The sequence below is a fragment of the Salvia miltiorrhiza genome, chromosome 6 (genome assembly GCF_028751815.1).
Source record: "Salvia miltiorrhiza cultivar Shanhuang (shh) chromosome 6, IMPLAD_Smil_shh, whole genome shotgun sequence".
Lineage (NCBI taxonomy): Eukaryota > Viridiplantae > Streptophyta > Magnoliopsida > Lamiales > Lamiaceae > Salvia > Salvia miltiorrhiza.
In genome coordinates this window covers 5109905-5134128 of record NC_080392.1, presented here as the reverse complement: position 1 = coordinate 5134128, position 24224 = coordinate 5109905, and the positions used below count along the sequence as shown (strand labels likewise).

The 24224-nt window shown below is 40.7% G+C and overlaps 4 protein-coding genes and 1 pseudogene across 5 annotated transcripts; 1 reads left to right on the top strand and 4 right to left on the bottom strand.

Moving 5' to 3' along the window:
• The first annotated feature begins 907 nt into the window (after positions 1 to 907).
• LOC130988142 (uncharacterized) lies at positions 908 to 3823 on the top strand (annotated as a pseudogene).
• A 7-nt stretch (positions 3824 to 3830) lies between these two features.
• Positions 3831 to 4802, bottom strand: LOC130988144 (UDP-glycosyltransferase 74E1-like). The gene is given in 2 exon segments (XM_057911916.1): positions 3831 to 4259; positions 4262 to 4802. Coding segments are annotated over 2 exon segments (507 nt in total). The 5' UTR covers positions 4386 to 4802; the 3' UTR covers positions 3831 to 3876.
• Positions 4803 to 14327: 9525 nt separating this feature from the next.
• Positions 14328 to 15219, bottom strand: LOC130988141 (uncharacterized). The gene has a single exon (XM_057911915.1). The coding sequence runs from the start codon at positions 14966 to 14968 to the stop codon at positions 14513 to 14515; it is 456 nt and encodes a 151-aa protein (XP_057767898.1). The 5' UTR covers positions 14969 to 15219; the 3' UTR covers positions 14328 to 14512.
• Positions 15220 to 15296: 77 nt separating this feature from the next.
• LOC130988140 (uncharacterized) lies at positions 15297 to 17845 on the bottom strand. Its single transcript, XM_057911914.1, has 5 exons — positions 17310 to 17845; positions 16204 to 16959; positions 15985 to 16064; positions 15844 to 15894; positions 15297 to 15720 (listed from the first exon to the last, which is right to left on the bottom strand). The coding sequence occupies exons 1-5, from the start codon at positions 17640 to 17642 to the stop codon at positions 15498 to 15500; spliced, it is 1443 nt and encodes a 480-aa protein (XP_057767897.1). The 5' UTR covers positions 17643 to 17845; the 3' UTR covers positions 15297 to 15497.
• Positions 17846 to 19423: 1578 nt separating this feature from the next.
• On the bottom strand, positions 19424 to 20854 carry LOC130988139 (probable E3 ubiquitin-protein ligase XERICO). 2 transcript variants are annotated; one of them, XM_057911912.1, is made up of 3 exons: positions 20179 to 20854; positions 19989 to 20095; positions 19424 to 19723 (listed from the first exon to the last, which is right to left on the bottom strand). In XM_057911912.1, exons 1-3 carry the CDS (start codon positions 20344 to 20346, stop codon positions 19483 to 19485), a joined length of 516 nt encoding a protein of 171 aa, XP_057767895.1. In that variant the 5' UTR covers positions 20347 to 20854; the 3' UTR covers positions 19424 to 19482. The 2 variants fall into 2 exon arrangements, with proteins under 2 accessions (XP_057767895.1, XP_057767896.1); XM_057911913.1 differs by having other exon boundaries at positions 19424 to 19894; positions 20179 to 20815.
• Positions 20855 to 24224: the final 3370 nt, after the last annotated feature.

Below are 24224 nucleotides of genomic sequence, written 5' to 3'. Positions count from 1 at the left end.
TAATAATCAATTTATAATCAAATCGATTTTTCGATTAAAAGAACGATAACACTCTTGTCTATTCCACCAATTTGTTATTTATGCTAGAACAAAAAAAATACTTATATAAAAACATGAAATTATATATATTTTGAAATAAAAAGAACATTTTAATTTTAATTTTTAAAATTAAATATATCGATCGGTTACCGATTAATTTAGAGAATTTGATAACCGAAAATTGAATCGAATCGATGAAAATCAATTCACAAATTAATTGAAAATTCGATTTAATTATGGTTATAATCGAACCCGTTTTACCATCCTTATTTCTAATATCGTTAAATTAGAATTGACGTGGTTGTCAAAAAACAGTTCGCATGTGAAAAAGCGCTAAAAGTTGCAATAACTTGTTTTACATGTTTTTTTGCTTTTCTTTATAAAGTAAAATTTGCAGACACTATCAAGTATTTGGTGGTTAATCTATGGGCTATTTTTTCCCAATAATAATTAATAACTTGGATATATTTAAAGGAGCTTTCTCTCTATGAAACAACATGAAAAATGGAGCCTTTATCGCTAGCACAGACCATCTTTCCAGTTCAACAACTCCATCACAACAACTCTCCAAAATATACATACAAAAAATATTTTGTATGTATATGTATATATATGAACAATGAAAACATATATAATATGCCCACACATGAATCCACCATAATTCAAATTCTTCTCTTTGTATCTCCTCCTCGGGAGAGAGGGATACCGTGAGGAATAAGCCGCGGATGGGCTTAGGCGCCAGCCATCGGGGCGGCTCAGCCCCTTCTCATCGGGCCGAGCCGTTGCGAAGCCGGCGCCCCTCGATCAGACGCACCATCTCCTCATTCCTCTTGTGTGGCGCCTCCCCATCCTCCTCCCACAGTGGTATAGACGTACATATATTGTTGATGCGGCCGTTTGATGCTTTCAGCATCTTTTCTTTGCTTTTACTTAAATGATCTATCATGAATTTTCGCATTTTTATAAACTGTCGAGTGTATGGAGTCGATCTCATCTCATGAGGTGAGATTTCTGTTGTTAAACTGCCCTTTGAAGCTTTTGATTACTCCACTTTGTGAATGTTGGATGAATGTGCTCTGCCGATATAGGATTACCAGATTGGATTGTTGTTGGCTTATCAAGATAATAATAATGTGAATTTGTTAAATGGGATATAGGTCCGACATTAAAAAATTTGGAATTGCAAACCATGTTTTCTTCGCTACCACGTTGAGGAATTTCACTTGTGATTAAACTGCTTTGAATTGCTAATTCCAATACAAGACTTACATAAATACTGAGAATTTGCTCATTCGCATCTGATTATTGTTCAGTAAAAATTTTATGCTCTCATGGTTAATTCGGCATCTGATAGGACAGGTGTAAAAGTTAATTCTATGTGATGCATTTTGTCTTTCTGTAGATGGAGGATTTTCCAGCTGGAGTATTGATGACTCCAGCAGAAAATGGTGATGGGGAGAGGTTGAAGGACAAAAAGAAAGGTTCTGATCTCCCCCTGAGTAGGAGAGTTGCTCCGGTCGACATCAGGGTCTCATCTGGAAGATGCATGACTGGAGACGAGCTCGCAGCACTTGAGACAGTCCCAGGCAACGTAGGGCTTGAAGATAAAGGGAAATACTTGTATGAAAGTGAGAGTATGATTTCTTGTCAATCCACGGCTGATTCTAGCAACGATGACGCTGCAAGTACTCCTTGCATTGTTCAGCCATCTCCAGATTGTATCTCTGCCAGTGAAATAGCTGATTTTGATGCTGCGAACAGCATCATAAGCAGAGATTCTTCTCAGATTTTTGATCCATTGAGCGATCCGGATCATCTTCCTTCTCATTGTTATGGAGAGTCTTCTCTAGATGAAGTTTCAGCAGGAAACGACATTGCTGAAGCTATTGATTCTTATTCTGAAGATAGTTCTTCTTTTTTTCATGATTCACCTGCGGCTTTGCACTTAATGCAAGATGATAATCTAAGGGTGGTGATGCCTTCGACTGCAGAATTTATAGTATTAGGAAGAGAACAAGACAGGCAACCGGGGGCTCTATGTCAGGGAGATTTAATGAGTGTATCCTCAAGCAGTTTAACGAGTGCATCCTCAAATAGTCATGATATAAGGAATTATACATCATTTTCATTTTCAAGAAATACCGTCTTTTCAACAGATGGATCTAATTTCTCGAGATCTCCAGATGGCTCGCATCATGATTTTAGCACAGATTTCTTTAGCGACAGCCTTCAAGGAAGTTTCACATCTCTTGGAAGTGGAATCCATGGAAGTAGTGAGCTGGGATGGAACTCCAGATCTGAGGTACTAGTCTTGTAATTTATTGAATGTTTTATTCCAATTTATGATACAATTCTGCTTCACTCTTTAAGAATTAGGAATACGATGCAATGGATCGTCTTCTTTCTCTATTCCACCCCAAGTATCTTGTCCATCACACACACAACTGAGTCATGTAACTCCTTATACATGTCTGTGAATATTTATTCATATATATGCATGAATAATTTCTTATCTGTTGATATGCATTAATCATAGTTTGCTTGTAATGCATTAGCTTCCTCTGTTTCCTATTTCATAGGGGTTATGATCGGGGTCCTGTTCATTTGGACCTCTAATGGTAGTTAATAGTTTCTTGTTGTGTACAGTTCTGGGAAAGATTCCATGGTAGTATCGATACAACTGATACTCCGACTGATGTCTGCCCTAGAAGGATACATGCTGGTAGCTCATGCTTATGCCGATCTGGTTTATCAGCAGAGGAGCCTAGCTCACGAGCTATTTCTCGAATAGTTTTGCTTGCTCAAACATTGTTTGAGGTAATCTTCTGGATGAGACAGTTGAAGCTGTAATATTTATATTTTGGTATGTAATATATCTGGCTGCTTAGGTGAAGGGAGATAGTTGATATTGAGAGTAACTAGAAAGTTGGAAGGGGAAGGCGACAGTTGATAACCCTTTTTGTCAGAATGCATAGTTTTCCTTAAGATTTTTGGGGTTGTGATTGCATATTTCTTTTTTACCTCATATCTGCAGTTCATATTCTTATGAATTTTTTTATTGTTGTGGTTTATTATGTGCACTATTCAGGTCCTTGACCAAATACACCAGCAGCCTATGTCGGTTTCCTTGTCTATGATCTCACGTCCAGCTCCAGAATTCAGTTGTTGCCGCAGTTGCCAGTGAAGATTCATGGGAAGGAAAAGATACCAGAATGTGAAGAAGATATTTCACAGTAAGTTTGTAGTCTTACCTTTGGACAACCAAAGTAATTGATAAGATGAGCTATCAATGCAAATGCTACCTGCTTTGAAAGATCACTTTAGTTTCTTTCCATTCGTCCCGTAAGTGTAACCATGTGATGCAGGTGTCACATTTGCCTGGGTGCCTATGAGGAGGGCGACAAGATACGAGTACTTCCATGTCAACACGAGTATCACATGTCATGTGTGGATAAATGGCTCAAAGAGGTTCATGGGTAAGTAGTCATGCTACCATTTTGCCCTTTTTTGTGTGTGTGTGTGTCAATTATAACAGACTTTGTGCCGCTCGCTGCCTTGTAGCGTCTGCCCACTCTGCCGAGGAGATGTATGTAAAGGCGTCACGGAAGCAAACCTAGACATCATTCCTCATTAACTCATCTTATTTGTGGTTAGATAAATAATGAAGTCTTTGTGAGGTGAAGATTTCTGGGAATTACACATACTTAGCCTCTTGTTGAATGTGAAGGAAAGTTGACGGTAAATGTTGGCATGCTGAAATATTAATATTACAGTTATTTTCCAAGGCGATGTATTTTGATCTTCAAACTTTATTTGAGAAAGAAAAGGTTGATATAATCAATCTGCAATTGAAGCAACAAACTCCTCAATATTTTGATCCGATGTGCCTCCTGCACCAACTGCCTCTCTAGCTAATCTTTTCCATGTCTCTGCACTTGTTCTCATCTCTCCCCTTTCTTCACTTTCCATCACATGCTTCACACAACGAACTATCTCTTCTTCCCTCACTATCCCTTTCCGATCGGGGCGAGCCCGGATCCCCATCCTCCACACGTCCGCCACCAACTTAGAGTTGGTGGTTTGGTCGCTCCACTGCGGCACTCCCAAGCTCAACGCCTCGAGCGTGGAGTTCCAGCTGCAGTGCGTGACAAAGCACCCCACCGTCCCGTCCGCCAACACTTCCAACTGCGGGCACCACTGCACCACCAACCCTTTAACTATTGGCTCAAGCCCTCCGCCAATTCCTCCATCTGCTCCGCTCCCAACTCCGCCATACTACCAAACGACACGTAAACAACGGATCTCGGAGCACATCTCCCAAGCCAATCCAAACTTCTTAGCAACATCGAGGCACCATGGGATGAGGGGGTCGTCGATCACGCAGTCGACGGCCCGCCCTGAGTTCGTGTGCGATCCACGAACTCCTGCAGGTCGCCTCGCCACCCGTCGGAGATCGTCTCCACAGAAATGGAACCAAATGAAAATTCCTGCATGCTCTTGAACGTGTAGCGTGTGACGACCAATGTGATTTTCACTCCTTTTTGTGCTAAGCGTTTAGAGAATTGGAACATCGGTGGCTAGTATTTGATACTATAAAATATCATAGAACCTGAGAATATTGGTTACGGTGTTGAATGTGAGACTAAAACATATAGTTTTTCTCCATAGATGATAAAACAGGGGATATTTAATTTTGACTTAGGCTTAAGTTGCAGATTAGTATGAGGTTTGTTCAACTGCTACATTAACTATTGGCCAAAGCAAACTCTTATTGGTACAAATTTGACTAGAGCCTTTATTAGTGATTGCTTATGCATATTTAGTATATGTACATGAGTGTAATCAAACTGAGTCGTGCTTACTTAAGTTTGTTTTGTTTAATATCGAGTCGAATTTCGAATTTTTCTTATCGAATATTTCGAAGCTCACAAGATAAATCGAGTCTATACGAACTTTCTAAATTTATATTTATATTCAAAATATTGATTATTTTCTTTTAAAAATAAATTATTTCATTCAAAAGAACAAATACATGAATTATTTTCTTATGACAAATAGAGTTAATTAGAGATTTGATACAATTATTAATAATTATAGTAGATAAATATAAGATGTACCTACTAATGAATTATTTTTACAAGCTGGATCATTTAACGAACTTGTTCACAGACTAATAATTTGAATACTATCAAATTTAAATTTAGTTTGTTTATTTATTGAACTTCACTGAACGAATTTGAATAAGATTTTTTCGAACCGAACTCCAAATAGTTTACGAATGACTTGATTTGTTTACAATCCTATATATACAATATATAATGTTGCACAAATTTACAATAGAAGACCTTAAATGGTATACTCGAGCTGCATCGTCGCTAGCTCGAGCTCGAATTGGTAGCAAGTTGAAGCTCAAACTCAGACTCAATTATTCATTAAAAAGAAATCTAAAAGATTATAATACCTATTTTTATTTAATTAAAATATCATTCATTTACCATTAATTAATTTGTAAATGTGTAAACAAACATGTTAGGGTAATTGTAAGTGCCTCAAGCACAGTACACGGCTGACAAGCCTAGAGCTCAAATATGACTCGACTAATCTCAAGCTAATTTCAATTTTTCTTCAAACTTCGAAGACACTCAAACAATTAACCTTGGCTAGTAAAAAAGAACAAGGTATTGATTCTACAGGTTCAATCGCATTGCTCATTTGAAAAAAAAAAAAAAAAACATACAAAAGAAAACAACATGCACATTAATTGAGATTATAAATAATCACAAAAACTTAAGTACAACCGATTGTACCGTACAATCAGGTTGCACCCTGACCCGTATCTTGACCCAAACCCGCATTTTAATCTGAACCTGTATCCTGACCCAAATCGTGTAAATGACATTGTTCGATTATACAAATGACACGGTCTATAATTGGCACTATACAGTTATACAAATGATATTGTCTATAATTAACACTATTCGATCATACAAATGATACTGCATATAAATGACACTATAACTTTTAAATTAAATTAAATTTTGGAATTAAAATTGGAGAATTTGAGAACCAATTCCTCCCAGCCTCCTCTCACCCTCTCGACCAGACGGCTATCGGCGAAGAGCGCCGACGCCGCCCCTGCTCCAGCGAGCAGCCCGCCGCCGCCGCCGTCTCCCTGATCCGGTGAGCAGCCAGCCGTCGCCTCCAGCCCGACGCCTCGTCCCTCCCCCGAGGCGCAAGGGAAGTTGAGCCACGTTTCCGCTTTACGGCTCAGTCGATCTGATGTGTTAAGGCTTCGGGAGGATCTGCGAGTAATGTTGCAGTAGCTCTTGCGAGTTTGGAGGGCAAACTTGGGGATGGTGCCTTTGGCCGATCCTTGTATTTTCTCAACACCAACAGAGTGCAAACAAGATCTGCAATCAGCTCCTCCGATGGCCTCACGAAGATTTCTGGGAGTTTGAGCAGACCGGAATCGTTGAGGCCTTTGACGCCGGCTTTTGTTTCGTCGAAAGCTTTGAGCATTTGCATTCGATCGTATTGCTGATCAATAACTGATGAATCTGCCATTTCTTTTTGAAGTGTGAAATTGGTGGTGGTGTGTGGGGAAGAAGAAGAATTTTAGGGGAAATTCCTATTTGTGCAGGCAAGCTGCTCGACGAATTGTCCCACTAAGGTTTTGGGGCAATCTCAGTTCAGAATTATTAGTAGTTGTTAAACATTGTCTTCAAAAATTCTGTGTTAGCTTCAGCTATCTGTTCTTGTGTCCGGCCGGCCGGCTTTGGTTTTCTCCGGCCGGCGAGATGACTGCTCTTTCCATCATCGAGTTCCCCACGTTGGGAAAACCCTTGGCGGATGTTCTCCCCTTACGTGCTGTCACCAATGGGATCGTGTTCTCCAACCATGTTATCAACGCGAAAAGTACCTGCTTTCCTGCGACGGAGGTTGCCCCTCTTTCCATTGACGCGGCTGCAATTAGGGATGGTTCCTTATTCCCGGAAGTTCAAGAAATTGCGTGCTTTCAATCAAGGGTTTCTCATTTGTGTTTGTCTGATAGTTCTACGACTTCTACCACGGCGTTCTTTGATAGGGATCCGTTGAATTTGCTGCATGGAGTTTCTGCCGACCAGCCGGAGACGGTTTTCGACGGGAGTTTCTTTGCGAATAACGTTGCTGCGCAATCTCAAGGTTTTTCAACTTCGACGGCGGATATCAATACTAGGGTTTCCGTGAAGGCAACGACGGCGGCTGTGGAATCTGATAAATTTTCTCAGGGTCTTCCCCCCACGGACTCTTTGATCGTTGCCTCCACAGCGGTTCAGGACTTTGCTCCTCATGGAGCTCGGTCGGATGAGCAGCAACATACACAAGAGCCCCGACCTAAAGGGAAGACGTTTGCCGAATCCCTTAGGGTTGCTTCTGGGCGACCTCCCGATGTTCCGGCGCATGACTTCGCGGTCTTGAAGCCGACTATGGTTGAAGATCGGCCTTGTCTCATTATATCCTCGGCTTTCCGAATGCGTCAAATCAAGTCCTTTCAACATGCTATCCACGGCCGGATTCTACTAAAAAAAGGTCAATCACCGAGATTCGCCGCTGACCTTCACTTGGAACTCTCGGCAATTTGGAATCCCTCATCTTACTGGGAAGTGATACCTCTCGGTAAGGGTTTTTTCACGTTAAAATTCTCGTCACAAGAAGACTTTGCTACTGCTTTTGCTAGGAATGCTTGGCGTCTGCGTGCCGGGATTCTTGTTCTACAAGCCTGGACTCCGAATTTCAACCCGTACAAGCTGGAATCCTCCATGGCTCAGGTATGGGTTCGTATTTTCAATTTACCCCATGAGATCTGGCACCCTGAGGTTTTAACTGGTATTGCTCGACATGTCGGTACTCCTCTTCTTATTGATGGGCTATCTGCTAGAGGGTCCGTAGGGCAATTTGCTAGAGTACTTGTTGATTTAAATGTTGCTATTGATAACCCTTCGTTTATTGATGTGAAATGTGACGATGACACGTTCGAAATTGAATTTAGATATGAGGATATGCCTCTTTTCTGTTGTCTTTGTTCTTCTATTGGACATTCTACAGATTACTGTCGCAAGCTCTCCTCGGAGGCTGATGACAATGCGACAGAGCCGTCTTCTCCGACTAATACTTCTAATGAGGCTACCGGCCGACGTGGTAGGGGACGCAGGAACAAGTCGGGACGTCTGCGAGCGAGAAGTCGCTCGATCTGGCGGCCTCGACCTACGGAGGATAACGACGCGAAGGTGAGGAATGCGGCGGTCCCTCAGAAATCGGTGAGTATTGCTGTTGAGGACGATCACAATTCGAGGACTGTTACTTCAGGTATTGCCACATCCAACAAGTTTGAGATGCTTGAAGATGGCATTGAGATTGATCAGGGAAAGGGGCCGAATGATATGAGCATTATCAAGGATTCTACTCAAAGGGCGGAGTTTAGTAAACAATTGGGAGATGGGCAGTGCTGCTTGATCTCGGAATTAAGAGATATTTCGGATCGAAGGAGCGACCAGAAGACTAATGAGTCCAGCGATGATAGAGTGCCTGAGCAATCCAGCCTACCGGAGCAAAGCCGGACTTCGGAGCAAAGTCGGGAATCTGAGCAGAATGAGCTAATCATGGCGTCTGAACATCAGTTTGAACAGAGAAATCGGTTGACTGAGCAGAATAGGACGACGGAACAGTGCCAGATGCCGGAGCTCGACAGTTCCACAGAGCAATCCTGGAGGACCGAGCGGTGCATGGGGACAGAGCAGAGTTATGAGGATAGTCAGAGCAGATTAAACCCGGAGGATCTGAATACTGACCAGGTGCATTCTCAAGAACAGACCACAGGTTACATGGCTGACAAGAACAATGTCCCTTCTTCTCGGCCTGATCATTGTCAGATGGCGATCACACATCAATCTGGTACCCTCTCGTCGAATTCAAACCGTAGCCTCGGACCACATTCTCCTCATCCGAAGAAGGCTTCGGCTGCTAGACCGCCTCTCCCTCAAGGCCGGGGTGGACGGGGTGGGCGCTCCTCCTCAACAAGCGGTATCTCTTTAGACCCTCCCAGGAAACCTGGTGGAGGAATGAAGTCTGTGATGGTCGCCCGAAGAGGCCGATCCCCTGAGCCAAATGTTTTCCTTGACAAAGTTTCAGCAGCTCAATCTGCGGGTGCTTCTATCCAGAATTTCACCATTGATTCCTCCACTGCTGGCGCTATCCAGTGTATGTCAAATATCTCGATTCGGGCTTCTACTAAACGGTGGGGAGATGAAGATGTGGATGATTTTAGTGTTCCTCTTCAGGAGGATGGCTTCTCTTTCGGTTCTCAATGAATATCTTAGCATGGAATATTAGAGGCATCTCTTCCTCTATGGCTCTTCTTTCACACTACTGCAACCTTTATCAACCGTGTTTTCTTGGTATTTTCGAGCCTAAGACACGGTTCTCTGGGATCCCAAGTTCTTTTTGGCGTTCTTTACATCTCGCTCCGGTGCATCAAAATTCACGGGACAGACGGCGCTCCAATATTTGGGTGTTTGCTGACCCCGCTTTAGTACCGACGGTTGTTTTTTCCTCTGCTCAGGTGGTGGTCATTCAGTGTACTATTATGGGGATTGATTGCACTCTGGCTTTCACTCATGCTTCTTGTAACTATGTTGAGCGTCGCCAGCTTTGGTTAGATATGATTCCTTTTATTGTGGGTCATTTCCTTATAATTGGGGATTTTAATGCTATCTTAGGGGCCCATGAGCGGAGGGGAAGACGTGTCCCTGCTTCTACCCCTTGTACTGAGTTCAGGGCCTTCATTGATGAACATAACTTGATCCAGCCGGACTCTTCGGGTCCGTTTTTCACATGGACTGACCGTCGGAGATTTCCTTCCCCGATTGAATCGGTCCTGGACCGTGCTCTTTTCTCTCAAGCTTTCGAAGATATGTGGTACTCTATCAATTCGATGGTTCTTCCTAGACTTGGATCCGATCACTCCCCCATTCTGTTGAAATGCCAGGACACGGCTACTCCTCCCAAGGGTCGTCGATTTCGTTTTCTTAATATGTGGTGCTTACACGAGGGATTTCTGGATCAGGTCCGTGCTTCTTGGTCCCAACCGCTGGATTGTCTCTGCCCGATGGTTCGGGTTATGAAAAAGCTGAAACGTCTTCGCCCGACTCTCAAGACTTGGAATAAGGACACTTTTGGGAATTACAATGTTACCCTCGCCGATCTTCAGCAGGATCTGAGTTCACTTCAGGAGAATATTGACGAACGAGGGTATACAGATGAGCTCTTTGATCAAGAGGTTAACTTGCAAGCTCGCATAGGATCGGTCCTTCTGCGTAAGTCTGAGCATCTGCGGCAGCAAAGTAGGGTCTCTTGGCTTTCTGATGGAGATAGGAACACTCGCTTCTTCCATTCTATGGTTAAGTGGCGTCGTTCCAATCAAAATATTAAGAAGCTTAATATTGATGGGGTTATCTCGGAGGACCCGGGTGTCATGGCGGCCCATGTGATTCATTTTATGAGGACCTCTTTTCGGAGCCGATTTCTCCGCCGGTGGATAGATCTTGGATTTCCGGTTACATTACAGCTTCAGTCTCCCCTGCCCAGTCTGACATGCTCGTTGCTACTCCCTCTGCTGAGGATATTCGGCTGACTGTCTTCTCCATGGATATGAATAGTGCCCCTGGACCAGACGGGTTTTAACGGCGCTTTCTTTAAGCATTCGTGGGAGGTGGTTGGGGAGGACCTTATTGCTGCCGTTCGTCGGTTCTTCACTCATAGCTATCTTCCCCAGGGCCTTAATTCCAACTTGCTTTGCCTTCTCCCAAAGAAGACTGATGCGGTTCTTGTCTCTGACTTCCGACCTATTGTGTTGGGAAATTTCCTTTTCAAGGTCATCACCAAGATTCTTGCCTCTAGGTTGAACGAGGGTAGCTGCTGTTATTGTCTCGGCCAATCAGTTTGGGTTTATCTATGGGCGTTCTATACAGGAATGTATTCTGCTGGCCTCTGAAGGAGTGAATTGCATGGAGCGCTCAATTCAAGGGAGGAACATGGCTCTTAAGGTAGATATTCGGAAAGCTTTCGATACCCTGAATTGGGATTTTGTGGAGGTTGTGCTGGATTGCTTTGGTTTTCTTCAGACTTTCAGACACTGGATTAGAGTTATTTTTCAATCTGCCAGAATTTCGGTTCTCTTTAATGGAGAGCAGCATGGTTACTTTGGTTGCTCTCGAGGGGTTCGTCAGGGAGACCCTTTGTCTCCGGTTCTGTTTGCTTTGGCGGAGGAGGTCCTGAGTAGTATGCTCTCGGACGCTGCTGATAGGGGATTCATTGCCCGTATGAGGATGTCCCGCTCTTTGCTTTTTCCCGCTCATCTCCTGTATGCTGATGATGTCCTACTTTTTTGTAAAGCTACTTGGCGCAGCTGCAGGATGATTGAATCGATTCTTCATATATATGCTTTGGTTTCTGGACAGTTCTGCAATAAGGCCAAATCCAAGGTTTTCTTTGGCAAAGGTGTTTCTGTTCAGCTGAGACGTCGACTACAGCGGGATCTGGGTTTCTCAACTGGTTCCCTTCCTTTTATCTATTTGGGAGTCCCCATTTTTGCTGGTCGTGCTTCTGCTGCCCGTCTTATCAGCACTCGTGATCGCATCATCGCCCATTTTCCTAGATGGCAGGGCATGCAGTTATCTATGGCGGGCCGTCTTTGCCTCGTCACTTCAGTCATTCAGAGCGCGGCTGTTCACAGTATGCTGATATATCGTTGGCCAACTAAGCTTCTTCATGATTTGGATAGAGCTTGTCGGTCGTTTATTTGGACTGGCTGCACTACTTCTAGGCCTAAGTCATCTGTGGCTTGGAATCGAGTTTGCGCCCCCAAGACTCAGGGTGGGCTTAATGTGAAATCCTTTACACACATCAGCCAGAGTTTCATGTTGAGGTTAGGCTGGTTGCTGATTACTGCGGACTCGATGGGTTTTCAGTTGTTTCGCCAACGCTATCTGGATGCGTGCCTAAGACCTCGCTCCCCTTGGTTCTCTTCTACGATTTGGTTGGGCACCCGAGCTGCTATCCAGACTCTCGTCAGCGACACTCATTGTTCTATTGGTTCTGGTTCTACTATTCTTTTTTGGACTGATAACTGGTTAGGGTATCGTCTGGTTGATAGAATCGGCATTCCGGATACTTTTCATCATGCTCTTTTGCAGCCGATCTCGGATTACTACTTTGATTATACCTGGCACTTTACTTTGAATTTTTTGCAGATCTTTCCGGATATTGCCTTTGATATTGTCTCGGTTCCTATTAGCGAGGGAGAGGATCGAAGAGCTTGGACCCATTCTCATTTTGGTGAGGTCTCCGCGTCGCTTGCTTCGGATCATATTCGTCCCTGCTTTCCGACCGTTGATTGGGGTAAGTGGATCTGGGCTCCGTTTATCCCAATGCGGCGTTCCATTGTCACTTGGCGGGTGATTCTGGGGCGTCTTGCGACTGCTAGCTCTCTTCGTCGTTCGGGGCTGGTTGGTCCGGGCTGGTGCCCTCTCTGCCGGAATGCGAATGAGGATATTGATCATCTTTTTTGGGACTGTACTTTTGCTCGACAAATCTGGCGCTCCCTTTTTGGCTGGTTCAGGGTGGATAGTCCGTTGATTCACGACATTGGGAGTCTGCTTCTCTGGGCAATGAAGGTGCAGACTAGCAAGCAGGTTGTAAATCTTTGGCGAATGGGTGTTATGTCCACGATTTGGAGCATCTGGAATATTCGTAACAGAGTTGTATTTGATGCGGCTTCTGTCTCTGAGAGGGCACTTTCGATCCAGATCAAATCTTTTATTTTGGAAACTTCCCAATTATGTCCTGGTGAGATGGCTAACTCTGTTGAGGACTTACTGATTCTTCATGGTCTTGGGGTGCCAAGCAGACCTCGTCGCCCGACCTCTTTTGTTTATGTTTTCTGGATTCCGCCTCCGACTCCTTGGCGCAAAATCAATATTGATGGCTCGGTTCATGGATCCCCTCCTCTGATTCACGCTGGTGGAGTTATCAGAGATTCTTCTAGCGTTCTGGGTTGTTTTCATTTCTCTGCTGGACGTGGTTGGGCTTTTGAGGCAGAGCTGCTTGCCCTCATCATTGCTTTGGAGCAATCTGTCAATCATGGTTGGAGACACGTTTGGATCGAGACTGACTGCGCTTATTTGGTGGATCTTTTCAGTTCTCGGTCAGACACGGTTCCTTGGAGGTTCTTCAGCCGGTGGCGTAAGGTTCTCTCTTCCCTTGCTGGTTTTCATTTTATTATCACTCACATCTACAGGGAAGGGAACCGGGTTGCGGATTGTTTGGCTTCTTCTGTAGCGGAGGAAGGCTATTGGAATTTTACGATCCCGGATATCCTACAGTTGGTGAAGGATGACAGGCGGCAACTTCCTTACATTCGGGTTGTCAATTGAGTGGTTCCGGAGGTGACCAGAGCAGGGAAGATTCATGATGCGTTCGGTGGGCATCCTGTGCTGCCCGCTCGGCTTGGTCCGGCCACTGCAGATTTCTCTGGATGGCCAGTGCTGCCCCCTCGGGTTTTGTTGTTGGCTCTTTTGTGCTTGAGCTGTGTTTCTTCCGGCTTAGGGGGACGACTCGCCGATGGGTTTTGGTTTGGCCGTAATCTGTGGCGGCGAATTTCCCGTCCCCCTGAACTGTGGTTTTGTTTTTTGGTTTTTCGTTAGGTCGTGTTGCGCCTTACATTGGTCCCTTGCTGTACTGCTTTTCGTTACACCGGTTTTGTAACAACTTTTCTTTCTTTCTTTTCAATAAAATTTTTATTTCAGCAAATGACACTATAACATTGTAAATGATACTATTCGGTTATACAAATGTCACTATGACATTTTAAAATGTTATTGTGTCATTTGTATAACCGAATAATGTCATTTACACGATTAGTGTAATTTGTATAACCGAATAATGTCAATTATATATAGTATCATGTACAATGTTATAATGTCATTTATACGCAATGTCATTTGTATAACCGAATATATAGTATCAATTACATGTCATGTCATTTGTATAATTGAATAGTGTCATTTACACGGTTCAGATCAATATACGAGTTCGGGTCGAGGTGCGTGTCAGGGTGCAACCCGATTGTACCCAACACCAACTCATAAATAATTATATATATACTTGAGTAATGGTATTGAGATATGTGGTGGGATGAGGAGGAGGGAAATTAATTAAAGATATACATTAAACAGAAAAAACAAATCAATCTCTACCATCAATATTAGTATTTCGCCCCGCATTCCACTAAGCAAAAAGTCACGTAGTTTTTGACATCAATTCAATACACCAGATTACTAGCTAGCTACAAGTTAGATTGACGTTGCATCACACACACACAATGACTCTTGTTTGTGTTTTTTTTTTTATTGTTTATAATCGATAAAGCAGAGCATGTTCAGGCCGTAGTCTTTTGAGACGTTGTTCGAAGAATTTTAGTCATGGAATAGGCAAGAGCCATAGCCGGGTTGACTCTAATGGTGGTGTTGAATGCCCGACACACGCTCATGTGCGCATGCAGAGCTTCTTCCCTCACAATGCTACGCACCCCTCCCATCTTGCTCGACTCCTCGCTCACCGCCTCCGAGCACAGCCCGCACACCCACTTCCCGTAGAAGCGCGCCCGCGTGTGCCGGATGTACGCCGCCGTGCAGTCCTCCGACAGCCCGCAGCACTCGCACGCCACCTCGTTCACGTCGTTTGACGCCGCCTGGTAGCTCGCCGTCGGGAACCTCAAATCCATGTACTTGAATATCCCCCTCTCCGAGATTCTCTCTCCTGATCTCTGCAACATGTCCAGTGACAGCCGCCGTGTGTTTCTGTTTCCCAACATTGTGTTCTTGTTTTCTAACATCTCCCTCTCCAGATAGATAGCTTCTAGGTATGCCTCTGTCTACTATATATATACACATAACAATTTGATGGCATGGTTGTAATATCTGGTGGAGTTGTCACAGGTTGGGTAATGGATGCCATTCGTTTCATGTAGTAGCAGTGGACTGTTGAGGGAATTAATTGAGTGTACAGCGACATGCTGCATTAATTGTTTTCTTTTTCATGTGAATAATCGTCATCCATATCTCTCTCCCCGTTGCATTCACCGCAGCTGGTGACATAGACATGTTGCACCTCAAGATCTCAACGACTTCATGATTTTCACTGGATTAAAATAAGAGTGTAAATGAACTGAATAAAATCATCAGATTATAGATACAGCACGGTTGCAGAGTGTATATTACAGCAAAATAATCAAAATCTACATAGGAAATAATTAGCTAGATTGTATGATACAATCCTTTCCTCTTTACAAACAAACACACATAATAAGGGTAACTTGTATAGAAACTTGGCTTCTGGGTTCTTGAAAGATTGTGCCGATTGTCTTACATGTCGAAGAAGGGATTATATCTAAAGCCCTTATCGATGCTGCTATTGTTAAAAGATGTGCGTGAAGCAGTTCTTGAGGAAGACAACCTGGTTTGCTTCACAGAGTATGACTGATGTTGAGGAGCAAACAAATTTGGGTGCGAGTTTTCTTCTTCTTCTTCATCAAATGTGGTCCATCTTTTCGAGTTGCGTTTCTCTCTCGCTACGTTTTGCCCATTGCTGAAAAAGATCAAAGCAACTATTTAGAACTGTCTTTCTATTTCACACTAGATTGTTGAACTATGAATTTGCTTGTTTTTATTTAAAGAACGCCAACAGAAATATCCAAGTTTGATAACTTACTTAGCATTGTTGACTGCATGACTATTCGAGACTTCATCAAGTTGATCATCTCTGGCATATCAAATTAAGCAGAAATTTTTGTCAGAATTGTCATTTATTAGTAATAGAACCGTATTATTGATGCCAGAATGAAGTGCTTACGAGACATGGATGCGTGTACTTCTTGCACTGAGTTCTGTTTGGATTCGAGACAGTTCCTTCTTTATGTTATCTCCAAAAGCCTACAAAGACAGAAGCAGAGAAAGTTATGTCACCTATGCAAGCTCAAACATAGCCAATATATACATAAAACAATAGAATATATCTGAGATATTATGGTGGTTATGAAGAAAAATGAATAGTGTTGTTAACTGAAGTTACCTCATCTAAAATCACATCATTTGGATGCAATTTATTCTTCATTTTCTTGGTTTCTGGTTCCTTTGTGTCATCTGATTTTTCAGTTAGGGACAAGGGAGTTCTTTCATCCTCGACATTTCCCTTCTTCCATTTCTTGAATCCATCAAAACCCCATGTTTTCTTCACCAACTTCCCATTTTCTTTGCTGTCAAGAGCTGGATCATCATTCCCCTCCTTTGGCTCTCTTTGAAAGATGGCACTAAATGGTTTCCTCTTCCCCTTTTCACTTCCAATTTGCTTCTCAGATTCAGGTAAACTTTCCATCACGAAAACGGGTTTGGATTCATTTTCTTTCTCATTCAAACCAGCAGCATTCCAGAAAGGATTTTCAGTAGACCTCAAAACCTCATTCCCTACATTTAGAGCCTTTGGCCTCATATTCTTTCGATCCGAGCCACTTTCATCCTTGTCCTCCTTCAACTTCCCATATTTATTGGGCGATACGAAAGCCAAAACAGAAGAAGCCCCTTTTGTTTTCTTTGATGCTGAACTCTCTTTCAGTTTGTTTGTAAGCCTTAAGCTCTCTGATTTAACCAAGCATTTCTCTTCCTTCAAATCTATTACAGACCACTCTTCATTCGAAATCAGTTTCTGCGCCCCGCCAACTGTCACGTCCGTTTCCTTAATCTCTGCTCCCTGAACTGCTAGCCTCTGCAACAAAGGCCTCTTTGATGCATGGTACTCATCCTCCGATATGCAATTTGCATACAGCAACTCCTAAAAATAAAAGCATCTGTTAATGATCAAAAACTGTAATTGGATGATATTCTATACAGCAACCAAAAATCCATCATCCACAAGATTAATCAGAAAATAGCTTAAGCAAAACTGGTAACAAGTTAGCATATTTGATCAAGTAGTCCAAGAGCTCATACAAAATGCAAACATTCATTTGAATTATTTGGTAGAAACTCATTTCATCATTTGCCCTTACAATCCAACAATTTCCTAGAGTGATATACCGTACCAAAGGTCTAATACAATGAAACCCTAATACGCCACCATAAATGAAAATTTTGATTTCACCAAATAAAAATCGTAAAAGAGGCAACAAAATTTTGAGTCACCTGCAAGAAGATGAGCTTATCCCTTAGAATCAAAGGCGACTCGTAATCGACCGGCGACATGATGAGAGTTTCGAGAAGATGCGCTCTGAAAGCAGAGACCTCATCTTCATGAAGAATCCCCTCTTTACAGAGGCCCATCAAATTATGCATCTGGTGGAACGATTCCTGCTGCCATTTCAACTGATCCGACTGCTCCTTGGCCCGCTGCTGCTCCGCCGCAGCTATCGCCGGCATCCGCTTCTTCTTGAACGAAAACGGGAGGATCGTCTTGCAGATAGAGGTCATGGAATCGTGCAGTGATGTGTAGTATGTGGGCTTGTATGCGTACGCCATTATCTGATCAAAAAAATGTTTGATTTTTGGCTCTGATTCAGCTGCGTTTTGCAGGATTTCAATTCTTTTGTGCCTTTTCTTCGTAAATAGAATTTATAGTTGAGTTCTTACACAGTTTGATGATGAGGTGTGGCTTTGCTGTAAGAGGTTTTGAAAATATGTTAAAACGGTAAGGTGGAAGTAGCCGTTGGGTTTTAAACGTTGCCTTGATGTGATACAACGACGTCTTTTGTTTTTATAGGCTCAAGCTCAACACATGGGCCATCAATTTGGGCCTATTGGGCCAAATCTATTTCAGCCTCATTTTTCTCACCTTGACGTAACAGCCCCAATAATTAGTTACATGATAAATACTGTATTTTATTTAAGATTTTGAAGTCTACCTCATAATTAAAATTTATAGGAAAATAAAATAAAGCCTCCAAAGTTTTTAGAGAGAATAAAGCCTCCAAAGTTTTCTGACATATTTTAGCCACATAATCTTGATGACCTTTAGAATCATTTATTGCTTCATTTCTTTTGTTGTGAAAACTAGATTTATGTCGCTTTTCAATAATATAAAAAGAACAGTAATTCCATTCAAAATAACGTATTTAATTCATAAAGTTGATTGGTTGTTGTTTTAATATTTTGAATTTTCGTACAGAAGTAATATATAGACATATTTTAATTAATCATCTTCGTTGTTATGAAATCTTTGATAAATTATTTATTAAATTGGGATGGATCAGTCATTTCTTAATTTATTGTTTTTAAATTTAAGAATAACTAAAATAAGAAAATTAGGTGGTACTTTCAAGCTTTATTTATATGTTTTCTCTCTGTAGTGAGGTAAACACTACAAGAATAGACATTTGTAACGCACAAGCCAAAATAAATACTCCATCCGTCCCAATAAAGTTGAGTCATGTTCCTTTTCGAATCGTCCCAACAAAGTTTAGTCGTTTTCTTTTTTTGAAATAAATTAAAGCTATTTTTTCATTCACTCTCTCTTTCATTTTATTTTTTCGTTCACTTTTTTACTAAACACTAGCTCCTTAAATCCCGTATTCAATATAAATGTTTCACCTTCGCTTGGACGGAGTGAGGGAGTAACAAACAAACATTTCAATAAAATCTGAATGTTGAGGGTTTCACCTTGTTCCACGTCAGAGTCAAGACAAAAGTCATAAATGTAGAATGCATCAAAACTTCAATAATGTGAGTCGATATGCTAGCATTTGCCCCCACAATTTGCGAGAAGAATATTACGCCACAAGAGACAGGAGAATTTCATTTCATGATATCGAAAGTGAATTTGATGTGTACTGAAAAATCGCACAAATTAAAAGTTTTTTTTTGCGATGGTGGCAAAAATTTTCAATTATCCTACTTAACTTTCAAGCATCGAGAAATTTGTTCGAGGACGGATATATAGTTTCCCATAATTTGAGTTTCAATGATAGATTTTAGAAAAATGACAATAATTTCATAACTTGAGATAGATTTACATTATTATTAGGTTGTTTGTTCTTCAGAGAAAACAAAAGTAGATAGTTATTGATACCGATCGGGCAAATAATTTGGACCACATAGAGACATAGATTACATACAAAAATTTCAAAATCCTATTGAGAGAGGTACAAGTTACATTATATGCTATTTAAAACAATTAATGAGTTTCTTAGAATTATTTGGCAGTCAAATTAAAGATGTTAGTTACTTTGAAAGAAATTTATTTTGAAAATTCATTATAATCTAGAGGTTTGTATTATTAGAATTGACTTAGAAATATATATGTAAAAAAAGAAGAAGAATATAATTAATTAAAGTTGTAGTAGTAGTTTGAAAAAAGAGGATATTACAAGAGCGTGGGAGAAGGAATTTGCATTCTGCAACAAGGGCAGTGCGCATTGGCCTCTAACCAAGGCAGCAAACAGAGGGTGTGGAACCTATGCCCACACCGCAACTGCATTAGAGTTTCGGGATCGCCGTTGATCTGATCCAAGCACACCGCGCACTCCTCCTCTTCCGACGACCTCCGCCTCAGCTTCAACCACTTGAGCCTCTTCGATCCACTCTTCTTCACTTTCTCTACTTCCCTGTCCACGTCAATTCTCTATTTCAATCTTTTATATAAAAAAAAATGGTTGAAGTTTGCACATTTCGAAAACCTTGGGGCAGGGGCGATTTTCGTCAAAAATGGAGGACTGATGAAGAAATAAGTTTCCCATGATAAGGACAGGTCAGAACATGCAGCCGGGAAGGGAATTCTAGTGTTGGAAAGTTACCGGAAACAACACACGAGGAATAAAAATAATCAGAGGAAAAGCAAAATTAAATCATCAAAATATTATCGATAATTACCTGGTGGTTTCCGATCGCCACTGCGCCTGCAGCCTCTCGTCCAATCGCTTCTTGGCTTCTCTCGCCTCCGCGCCAAGCCGGCTCTCGTCACACACTATTTGGCTCCTCTGCGGTTAATTTCCAGATTTTACACGTTCAGATCTTTCAATTTTCAAATCAAAGCTGCGGAGAAATCGATTCGTGTTCGTACCGTGGAAGACGCTGAGCTGCAGAGGTGGAAGTCATGGCTGCTGACGTATAAACAGAGAGATGATCGCCGCGTGCAGCCGGATACGGCCGGAGATGGTTCGGCGTGGTTGCTTTTCTGGTGGAATCTTCTTCTTCTTGCAGCTTCAACTCCCGGCAGCATACCGGCCATTTTCTTTTTCGATATAACCAACTCCAACTCTTGCTTTTAGTGTCGCCTTTTTTCTCTCTCTCTTTCAATGGAATTTAAGGCGGAGAAAAGGAGTTAAAACCTCTCTAAATACTCCTATTCATTAATTTGCTCTGTAGTTTAGTGTTAGCTAATTTTTAGTTCGGTTCTCTTTTGCATTTACTTATTAATTAGTACATTTTTTTTTTGAAGCAAAAGAAATGGCTATGTATATTACATCAAATCGACATCTACAATATCCAGGAGCTAGGATAGGAAATCCAACTTTTGGATCGTTACATTTTGAAATAAAATAGCAAAATTTACGAGACTATGAGCCGCAATATTAGCTTTCCTACGAGCATGCTTCTACAAGATTGTTGTTAAGGGACTCTGAACCGCCAAAAGGGAATCACTAAAAACTTCGATAGGGCCAGATCATGCTTGATACAGAAGTCGATTGAAATTTTTTGTTGTAATTAATACAATATATCCAATCCCACCTTTTAAATTGATGTGAATCAAAGCAAAATTAACTCAAATTATATTTATCAAACGCCAAGCGTATCCTAAAGTTTCAATAATCTTAAGAAGCATTTGGTTTAAGTGATAAAGCATGATTGATAAAATAACACACAACTTAATTAAGTGTTTGGTTTACATAATTTAGCATGTGATGAATAACTCGGTTTGTACCGTCATACAATTGGACGGATATTTATCACTCCAAAATTAAGTTGATTAATAAATGGGGGATTTTCTTTAATACACAAGTTTCTAATACTTGCTACACTCTATACCCACTTTTTTATTTTGCTACACTCTATATCCACTTGATTTTTTAATATTTATTTGTTGAAAAAAGTGAATTGATAGTGACATAAATTTAAGTAATCATTGTGAGAAGTGATGATTGGTATAATGATTCTCTTCTTTATGAAGTTTCCGGTTGTAAAGTTTTCGATTAAATGAAGTTTCCGCCTATTTGTTCTCTAGCATATCAAAGTTTCCGAATTTTTCTTTACTGTTACTTAATTAATTGTAGTTTTCGCTCGTTTATTTTAAGTCTCCGCTCAATATTAATTAAGTTTCCGCTCGCTCATTTTAAACTTTCTGATCGCTCAATTTTAGTTTCCGCCAATTAAATTTTTTCGCTCCAAGGTTTTCGGTAGAGAGAGGGCAGTACTAGGGGTGTTGTACTTTCATCTGACAAATCAAATCTCGAGTACAATGAAAATTATATTTTAATGCATATGGGTATGTGGTGTAGGAATTTTAAAAAGTGGATATTGGTGGTATCAATTTTCACAAAGTTGTGTAGTATTAAGTATTTCCATTTAATAAATTATGTGTTTACCCCATTTCTGGGCGTCATTTGTGGATGTTTTGGTGCACTTTCGAGCATGCTCTGTGCTTTTTAGTATCATTTTATACTTGCTCGATTGCTTTTCGTGCGCTTGTGTTGTCCTTGCAAGTTGTCGGTGTTCTCGGGCATTTCGGGAAGTGTTTGAGGCCGATTTGGAGGATTTTGGAGCGGCCACCGCCGCCTCGCGCCGCTCGCTCGCTTGCATTTGGTGAAAAGTCGCGAAGGGCGTAGGCGGCGGTCGTCGCCCGCACGATTCTGGCAATTACGTTTTTTGGGTTTTAAAACCCATTTTCTAGGGTTTCAGCCCCCACTTCCGACACCCTACAACCTCCTTAGGCGATTCTTCATGTTTTTCCTTAGATTTGAGAGTGTTCTAAACTCATCGAAAACATTAGTTGAATCCGCGGATCGAAGATTACTTTGAAGAATTTGTTTTGGATTAAAGTTCTTTTGATTTATTGTAAGAACTCATTTTAGATTTATATCTCATGATTGTTGATTGTTCTTGGTTTAATGATGAACTTGTTAGTTGATGATTGAGATTGATTCATGCTTAGTTTCTTGATGTCCTTGGTTGTTATTCCTCTTTCTATCATTTATTTGCCTAGTTAATTACATTTACAAGTTTTTGTTCTTGATCAAGTTATTTGATTTGGTTGGTTGAGTTATTGAGATTGTAATTGTGGTTTATGTTCATGCTCTTGTTGTTTATGATTGTTGTGATTCGTTCATCGATTTCTTTCCCGCGTTTTGGTTAGATCAATGTCATCTAGAAAATCGTTCATTTATGCCCTAGTTATTTTCCGTTGGTTGCTTATCGTTGGTTGTTTATCCTACATTCATGATTGCATAAGTTTGATGATGTCTTTTTGTTAGTTGAGTTACTTTCTTGTTGGTTATTTTATGCCTAGAAGGATAGAGAGTTTTTCCCGACCCAAACTTCCGATTAGAGTGTTTAGGTTATTTACCGTTTTCTGTGAGTAACACGATTAAAGCCCTGCTTAGCCTTCCGTGAGAGACGACTTGGGTCAATTTATCATGCTAGGATGTTCTTGTGCTATTGCAAGTCAATCTAGAAGCATTTTAGGTTGAGTCATTATGCTCCAATCTTATTTATCCCATCTACCAAACAAAATACTCTATTTTACAAACAATATATGAATTACCTTTCACAGACTATATTATCTTTGATCTATTTATACTAATCTTTTAGGGTGTGTTTGCTTTTTATCCCTCTAAATGGAGGGATAATAAAAATTTGTGCCTTTAAATGTTTGCTTTCTTATCCCACATTTTACACAAACACCATTATCCCTCCTTGAAGTGAAAATAAGGAAGGAAAAATGATGTTTGTGTAAAATGTGGGATAAGAAAGCAAACATTTAGAGACATAAATTTTTGTTATCCCTCCATTTAGAGGGATAAAAAGCAAACACACCCTTAAAGTAAATGGCCCTTAATACTAATACTCAATATATGTGATATATGGAGGAAAACTTGCGTGCGACTGCGAGTGTCCGCGTGTCATATTTTAGTAATTAATGAATTATTTAATAATTGGAATTTAAACTAAATCTTAATTATTTGGTCATATGGTGTGGTTGTCCACTCTTAATATCACATCTGAATAATACTCTCTTCGTTCCATTGATCTTGTCATGTTTTCTTTTTTAGTTGTTCCATTGATTTTGTCCTATTTTTATTTTTGGTAATGATTTTACACTACAAATAATATGACCCCACATCTTCACACATTTTTACTATGTACACTAATTTAACTCTTTTTAATAACCGTGTTCAAAAAAATGGGACAAGCCCAGTGGAACCGAGGGATTAATTTTGAAGATGATGGTGGACGAAGGATGACCTGTTTATATAGCTAATGGAGTTTAGTGGGAAGTGAGGCAGATTGATAAATAGCTTCTTCTTTTTCCCGATGATAGATTGAATAGGTCTGAAAGTTGCTCAATTATGTGATTTTGTACTAACAAAAAAGAAGATTCATCTTGAAAGAAAATGGAGAAATAATACAGGTGGATGAATAATTGAGAGACAATGGCCCTACCAATAAGTCGTGCAACCATAGCAATTCAATATGATTGGTAAAATGTCATTCTATCTTTTTGTAGGGATATATATTATTGATAATTTGTTCATCTCTGAAAAAATATCAATAAATTAATATATATTATATATATTTTAATGGGAAACACTATAAACCTTCTCTATTGGAGGTCTCACATTCTTTTCTAATTACGACATTCCCTTCAGTTGCCCCTGCCTTTTGCAATTTAGAATATTTTAAAAGGCATTCCATTTTCTGTAACTAGGCCAAACCTTAAATGGATTCTTTTCATCAACCTTACTCTTTGTTTTTGTGAAAGTAAGTTTTTATGTATTATATGATAGCGAAATATTTGACAACGAAAATTCAAGATGAAGTTAGGAAACTATATATGTTTTCTAAATTTATATAACTACTCTTTGAGTAAGTAGGAGTAATTGGCAATATTGT